This window comes from Chelon labrosus (genome assembly GCF_963514085.1).
Source record: "Chelon labrosus genome assembly, chromosome: 3".
NCBI classification, from domain to species: domain Eukaryota; kingdom Metazoa; phylum Chordata; class Actinopteri; order Mugiliformes; family Mugilidae; genus Chelon; species Chelon labrosus.
The window spans coordinates 1,148,901-1,156,400 of NC_140339.1; the positions used below are offsets into that span (position 1 = coordinate 1,148,901).

The 7,500-nt window shown below is 48.7% G+C and overlaps 1 protein-coding gene across 1 annotated transcript in view; it reads right to left on the reverse strand.

Moving 5' to 3' along the window:
- LOC311486106 (uncharacterized protein) overlaps positions 1 to 7,500 on the reverse strand; it is a gene marked incomplete at its 3' end in the record, with an annotated part of 69,471 nt that overhangs the window by 7,891 nt on the left and 54,080 nt on the right. The window contains exons 15-22 of the mRNA XM_084541869.1: positions 5,328 to 5,456; positions 4,898 to 5,026; positions 4,371 to 4,499; positions 4,156 to 4,284; positions 2,484 to 2,720; positions 1,780 to 1,934; positions 1,617 to 1,689; positions 1,077 to 1,130 (exon numbers count right to left, since the gene is read on the reverse strand). Coding sequence (XP_084397995.1) covers positions 1,077 to 1,130; positions 1,617 to 1,689; positions 1,780 to 1,934; positions 2,484 to 2,720; positions 4,156 to 4,284; positions 4,371 to 4,499; positions 4,898 to 5,026; positions 5,328 to 5,456 — 1,035 coding nt within the window. The remainder of the gene's footprint in view (positions 1 to 1,076; positions 1,131 to 1,616; positions 1,690 to 1,779; positions 1,935 to 2,483; positions 2,721 to 4,155; positions 4,285 to 4,370; positions 4,500 to 4,897; positions 5,027 to 5,327; positions 5,457 to 7,500) is intronic.

Below are 7,500 nucleotides of genomic sequence, written 5' to 3' on the forward strand. Positions count from 1 at the left end.
GGGAGGAAGGAAGGAAGGAAAGGAGGAAAGGAGGGAAGGAAGGAAGGGAGGAAAGGAGGGAAGGAAGGAAGGAAGGTAGGGAAGGAAGGGAGGAAAGGAGGAGGAAGGAAGGAAGGAAAGGAGGAAGGAAGGTAAAGAGGAAGGAAGGGAGGAAGGAAGGAAGGAAAGAAGGAAGGAAGGAAGGAAGGAAGGAAAGACGAAGGAGGGAAGGAAGAGGGGGAGGGAGGAAGGAAGGAAGGAAGGAAAGGAGGAGGAGGAAGGAAGGAAGGAAGGAAGGAAGGAAGGGAAGGAAGGGAGGAAAGGAGGAGGAAGGAAGGAAGGAAAGGAGGAAGGAAGGTAAAGAGGAAGGACGGGAGGAAGGAAGGAAGGAAAGAAGGAAGGAAGGAAGGAAGGAAAGACGAAGGAGGGAAGGAAGAGGGGGGAGGGAGGAAGGAAGAAAGGAAGGAGGGAAGGAAGGAAAGACGAAGGAAGGAAGGAAGGAGGGGAGGAAGGGAGGGGGAGGGAAGGAAGAAAGAAAGAAAGGAAGAAAGGAAAAAGTGAAGGAAGGAAGAAAAGGAGGAAGGAAAGAAGGAAGGGAGGGGGAGGGAATGAAGGAAGAAAGAAAGGAAAGAGTGAAGGAAGGAAAAGGGAGGGAAGGAAGGAAGGAAGGAAGGACTGAAAGAGTGAAGGAAGGGAGGAAGAAAGAAAGGAAGAAAGAAAGGAGAGGTGGAAGGAAGGGAGGAAGGAAGGGGGAAGAAGGGAAGGAAGGAGGGAAGTAAAGTAGGAAACAAGGACAGCAGGAAAGGAGGAATGAGAGAAGGAAAGAAGGAAGGAAGGAAGGAGAGTTTGAGGATGTAAATCAAGTTGTACTTAAAGCTGGACACATGTGATCAGATCTCTGGACGTTATTGGTCTGAACTTCATCAGTGATGAACCAGACTGGGCTCATGTGAGGAGGTCTGGGTGGAGGACGGGTTCAACACAAGAGGCTGGATCATCGCGTTCAGGTCAGTCAGACATGCAGCGATCCACACCGGGATATAAATGAGAGCCAGGCTGCGATTGGCCGAGGAGTTTGGCTCCGCCTCACACTGTACCTCTGTAGCGAGGCTCCAGGTGGTAGCTGTACCTTCGGTCGATGCAGTAAACACCTGCACAGGGAACGGATCAGAGTCAACAGGTCACGTTGTTACGGCTCAACAACAAGTCCATTCAGTCTGGACGTTTAGGCTTTTATTTTGAAAGGTGGTGGTGGACAAGAGACAGGAAGTTGATTTTCATTTCCTTCAATTAATTAACTGCCTTTCATCATCTAAGACGCCGTGTTTCTAACCACAGACAGTATAAAGATAGACGGAGGAACAGCTCCTCTAAAGTGAAGCCAAAGCAAGTAGAGCTCCCCCTGGTGGCTGGCTGCAGTATAGGTCATAAGCCCCACCCCCTCCATGTTAGTGGGCGGGACTTGTCCATAGTTATACAGTCTATGATTTGTCAGCGTTTTATTAACAGCGATGAGGTTCATTTATCACTTCCTGTACAGTCTTCTGAGCTAGCTGGAGGCTAGCTAGCTAGGTGGAGGCTAGTTAGCTAGCTAGCTCACAGGACAGACTCTACTCTGAACCAGATGAAGGACTGACCCAGATCGCTGAGGTTGCAGTAGGCGCCCCACTCTGGAGGGGCACTGTTCCTGAAACGCTTGGTTGACTTCACCTGGAAACAGAAACGAAGAACGGACCCCTTAAACTACAGCCGTGGCAACGAGCTGAGGAGCAGCGGGAGGAGTAAAGATGTCCTCCCTACCTTGGTGGAGCTCCTCTTGTTGGGCTGGGTGTAGTGGGAGGCGTAGGTGCAGGGGCCCAGGGTGCGGTAGCTGGGGTTGGAGAAGCAGCGTCCTATAGAGCTGTTACTGGGAGAGGACTCTGCAGAGGAGAGCAGGCCTGTACACTGCAGCCCTGCTACAACACATGTACATACACAGCTATCACACACACGCATCAGCCACAACATTATGACCACCAACCAGTGTAGAGAGCAACCTGGATCCTGGTCTTTATTTATTTAAGAACACCCCCATGACAACGGTAAGGTGTTCCTCAGGTAGAACGTGATCCATCAGACCAGAACCTCCTTCCTCCAGGTCTCCATGGTCCAGTTCTGAGCTTCCATCAGAGGTCAGAGGGCAGCATGGACTCCCTGACTGGTCTGACTCCTTTCTACCAGAACCAGAACCACACGGGTCAGAACCAATGATCCTTGGTCCAGGACCCTGACCCTGGTTCTGTTCCTAACTTGTACATGTTCACCTTCCTGCCTGAACTCATCCACATCATTCACTTCACCTGGTCATAATGTTATGGCTGATCCAAGGCCTCAAACCGGCATCAATGAAGCTGCAAATCAAAATGAAGGAACTCGTTCTGGTAGAACGTTCTCCTGCTGATGTTCCTGTTGGGTTAGCAGCTACAGACACAGATCAGATGGACAGAGGACAGGTGGCGTCTCACCTGAGAGGGAGTAGTCGGTGGAGTTGATGTGCAGGGCCGGTGTGTAGGTGACGCTCGGTACCGGGTGGTGGCCCTTCTCTCTCTGCCGGTACCGGAACCAGACCACCAGGCCCAGCATGGCCACGATGAGCAGCAGCAGGAAGACGATGCCCAGGACGGCGCCGGCCGACTGGCGCTCGGACGCCACGGCCGGACTGATCTTAGTGTACGGGTTCAACTCCTCCATCATCAGGGCCGCTGGGGACAGGACAGAGGACAGAGGACAGAGGACAGAGGAGACACGCTCAGCACAGGGACGAGGGACAGAAAAGACACGCTCAGCACAGGGACAAGGGACAGAGGACTGTGTGTTATGTATTGTGTGTACTTGTACCCTGGTCACAGCGGATCCCCTTGAAGCCCACGCTGCAGTAGCAGGTTGTGTATTGTGTGTACTGTGTTGTGTACTGTGTGTACTTGTACCCTGGTCACAGCGGATCCCCTTGAAGCCCACGCTGCAGTAGCAGGTTGTGTATTGTGTGTACTGTGTTGTGTACTGTGTGTACTTGTACCCTGGTCACAGCGGATCCCCTTGAAGCCCACGCTGCAGTAGCAGGTTGTGTATTGTGTGTACTGTGTTGTGTACAGTGTGTACTTGTACCCTGGTCACAGCGGATCCCCTTGAAGCCCACGCTGCAGTAGCAGGTTGTGTATTGTGTGTACTGTGTTGTGTACAGTGTGTACTTGTACCCTGGTCACAGCGGATCCCCTTGAAGCCCACGCTGCAGTAGCAGGTTGTGTATTGTGTGTACTGTGTGTACTTGTACCCTGGTCACAGCGGATCCCCTTGAAGCCCACGCTGCAGTAGCAGGTTGTGTATTGTGTGTACTGTGTTGTGTACTGTGTGTACTTGTACCCTGGTCACAGCGGATCCCCTTGAAGCCCAAGCTGCAGTAGCAGGTTGTGTATTGTGTGTACTGTGTTGTGTACAGTGTGTACTTGTACCCTGGTCACAGCGGATCCCCTTGAAGCCCACGCTGCAGTAGCAGGTTGTGTATTGTGTGTACTGTGTTGTGTACTGTATGTACTTGTACCCTGGTCACAGCGGATCCCCTTGAAGCCCACGCTGCAGTAGCAGGTTGTGTATTGTGTGTACTGTGTGTACTTGTACCCTGGTCACAGCGGATCCCCTTGAAGCCCACGCTGCAGTAGCAGGTTGTGTATTGTGTGTACTGTGTTGTGTACAGTGTGTACTTGTACCCTGGTCACAGCGGATCCCCTTGAAGCCCACGCTGCAGTAGCAGGTTGTGTATTGTGTGTACTGTGTTGTGTACAGTGTGTACTTGTACCCTGGTCACAGCGGATCCCCTTGAAGCCCACGCTGCAGTAGCAGGTTGTGTATTGTGTGTACTGTGTGTACTTGTACCCTGGTCACAGCGGATCCCCTTGAAGCCCACGCTGCAGTAGCAGGTTGTGTATTGTGTGTACTGTGTTGTGTACTGTGTGTACTTGTACCCTGGTCACAGCGGATCCCCTTGAAGCCCACGCTGCAGTAGCAGGTTGTGTATTGTGTGTACTGTGTTGTGTACAGTGTGTACTTGTACCCTGGTCACAGCGGATCCCCTTGAAGCCCACGCTGCAGTAGCAGGTTGTGTATTGTGTGTACTGTGTTGTGTACTGTGTGTACTTGTACCCTGGTCACAGCGGATCCCCTTGAAGCCCACGCTGCAGTAGCAGGTTCCCGTCACGTAGTCACAGGTGGCGTTGTTCATGCATTCACACAGCTGCTGGCAGCCGTAGCCAAACGTCCCTGCAGGACACTCTGTCAGGGGACAAGTCCAGGTTAATGTCCACCAGGAGGACACTCTGTGGTACCTGTAGTACTACTGAAGACCTGAAGACACTCACTGAGCTCACAGCTCTGTCCAATGAAGCCCGTCCTGCAGGAGCACTGTCCCCCGATGTGATCACAGTCGGCTCCGTTCTGACAGCGACACACCTCAGCACACTGGGACCCGAAGAAGCCCGAGGGACAACCTGAGGACAGACAGAGACGTGAATCTGAGGACAAACAGAGACGTCAGCCTGAGGACAGACAGATGTCAACCTGAGGACAGACAGAGACGTCAACCTGAGGACAGACAGAGACGTCAACCTGAGGACAAATGGAGATGTGAAGAGGAGGACAGACAGAGATGTCAATCTGAGGAACTGATGAGGGAACGATCAAGGGAGCGATGACGGAATGATGAGGGAACGGTTGAGGGAATGATGAGGGAACGATGACGGAATGATGAGGGAACGGTTGAGGGAATGATGAGGGAACGATGACGGAAAGATGAGGGAACGATGACGGAATGATGACGGAACGATGAGGGAACGGCTGAGGGAACAGTTGAAGTGAAATCCATTAGTGTTCTCAGTGTGGGACGTACGCTGGGTGCAGTAGAGGCCCGTCCATCCAGGGCTGCAGTCACATTCTCCATCGGTGGCGCTGCACTCAGCTCCATTATGACAGTTACATGTGTGGATGCAGTCTGGGCCCCAGGAGCCCTGAGTACAGGCTGCCAGGAGCAACAACACAACAACACACATGTTAACACAACAACACACATGTTAACACACATACATGACAACAGGAAGGTCTGGGCCTCCATCAGCTGCACCAGGGATGGACTGTGGCAGCTCTGCTCAGTGTAACGATGATGATTAATGTCAGAGACAGAGGAGTGGTGACCTTTAGGGCTTTATCTCTAAACTGATCAATGAGGGAATAAAAAAGAATCAGCTGTTCTGTGGAGGAGGAAGACTGAACTAAATCATTTCATCTGCTCTGTGTTAGTTGGTTAGTCTGCAGCCTCTCACGTTTGGAGCAGTCCTCTCCGATCCATCCAGGGTAACACTGACAGGAGCCGTCGATGGGATTACAGCTACCGTTGTTGGTGCAGGAACACGACTCAGCGCAGGATTTACCGTAACGTCCACTGGGACACACTGTGGAGACAAATCATTCATTATGATAATACAAAAAAATAAATACATCATGTGAACGGTAAAAAACAAATCTGGTAAAACAAACCTACAAAAACACATCTACAATGTTCCCGACATTTATCAGATTTCAGATTTATACCTAGAAAGTGTATTTTATTCTCCACATTAAGATAAGGCTGTGAAATATATAAAATATGATAAAAAAATAACCAATACAGTGAATATTAATTAAACAGCAGGTGTTCATGTCCTGCAGTGGTGTCTAAGTTTGTCTACTTTGCTGTTTCAGAACCAGGAGGAGACTCTTCTTCAGAGGAAGTGAAGGTGTTTGGGGCTTTTTTTAATGACTGCTCTGGTGTTGTTCCAGGGAGGTCAGGAGCTGGACGTAAAAAAAGTCGGGCTACAGCCATAAAGAGGAAACATCAGTATTTTTATGGATTCTATAATGAGCACAATCGTAGCATTTGATGATATCCAGCCCTGAGCCTTGATTACATACACTTCCCTTAGTCAGGGGTGATTCCAGATTCTCTCTGGGTCCTTCCAGCAGCTAGCTAAACAAGCTAACAAGCTAAACAAGCTAACAAGTCGACCGGTGGAGCTAAGCTATCTAATGAAATAATGAGATGTGATATATTTCTGGAAATATGCTGAACCTTCACTGTAGACAGACGGCTGTAAATCAAGCTCTGGTGGTCAAACACTTAGTGAAGATGGTTTAGGGAACGATTAGGGAATGATGAGGGAACAATGAGGGAATGATGAGGGAACAATGAGGAAATGATGAGGGAATGACTGAGGGAACGATGAGGGAATGATTGAGGGAATGATAAAGGAACTATTGAGGGAACAGTTGAGGGAATGATGAAGGAACAATGAGGAAATGATGAGGAAACAGTTGAGAGAATGATTGAGGGAACGATGAGGGAATGATTGAGGGAACATACACTTCCCTTTGTCTCCCTCTAGTGGTCTAATGGTGGTACTACAGATAATAAACACAATACAGCCATCTAGTAGTGAAAGTTAGCTTAGCATTGATATGTAGCATGCCTTGGTGACTGGTTTCAATGGGGAGTTACATGTGTGAACAACATGGAGGAAGTAGTCAGGAAGTAAGGAAAGGAAGGAATGAAGCAAAGAGTGAAGTGAGGAAGTAGAGAAAGAAGAATAGATGCTTATTCTTCATCTCCTCCTCTTCACCTCCTCATCATCAACCAGTTGCTGTAACAACATTAGAAGCTTCATAAATGAATTTATATTAAATCAATAATTTAACAGCTGTTCTGTTTCTGTTTTTCTATCAGATCCTAAAATGAGTTTTCTGTTTCCCTGATCATTATTTCCTTTTTGGAGCCGTAGCTTCAGGATTTAATATTCTGACTTTTTAACGTCTGGACTCTAAACGTTGTTCACTAATAAAACACAGAAAGAGTCTGATGATAAATAAATGTGCTCGAAGGTTTTATCTTTTTGTTTATTGCTAATTAGCATGAGTCAACGAGCAGCTTCTTCTGTGTTAGATCTGTGAGTTTATTAAGAATGAAAAACATTTCAAACCTCTAAAACTCTAAATAGAAAACTAAAGCCAGTACTTCAGTGTTCGTGTTTAAGCGTCTACGTTTTGTCCTCCGGCTCTAATTGAACTAATTGTCTTGGTTAATGAGTGTAGCGGCCATTAGCGCTAACGAGGAGGATAAAAGGCCGAGGAGCGTCTCATGTAAGAGTTAGCAGAGAGTGACTAGAGTCTGGATCAAAGTCTGGAACAGAGCTGAGAGTAATTAACTGTTCATCATCTCCCTGATGATCAGCTGATCGGCCTCCATACAACCAGAGAAAACATCGACCGGACAGTTTATTAGGAACACCTGGAAGATCTGGGTCCTGCTGTAAAGTCACAAGAGGAAGGAAGGAAGGAAGGAAGGAGGGAAGGAAGGAAGGAAGGAAGGACGAGAGGAAGTAAAGACGGGGGGAAAGATGGAAGGAAGGAAAGAAGAAAGAAAGGAGGTAAAGAAGGAAGCGTTGGGAGAGATGATGATTAAAC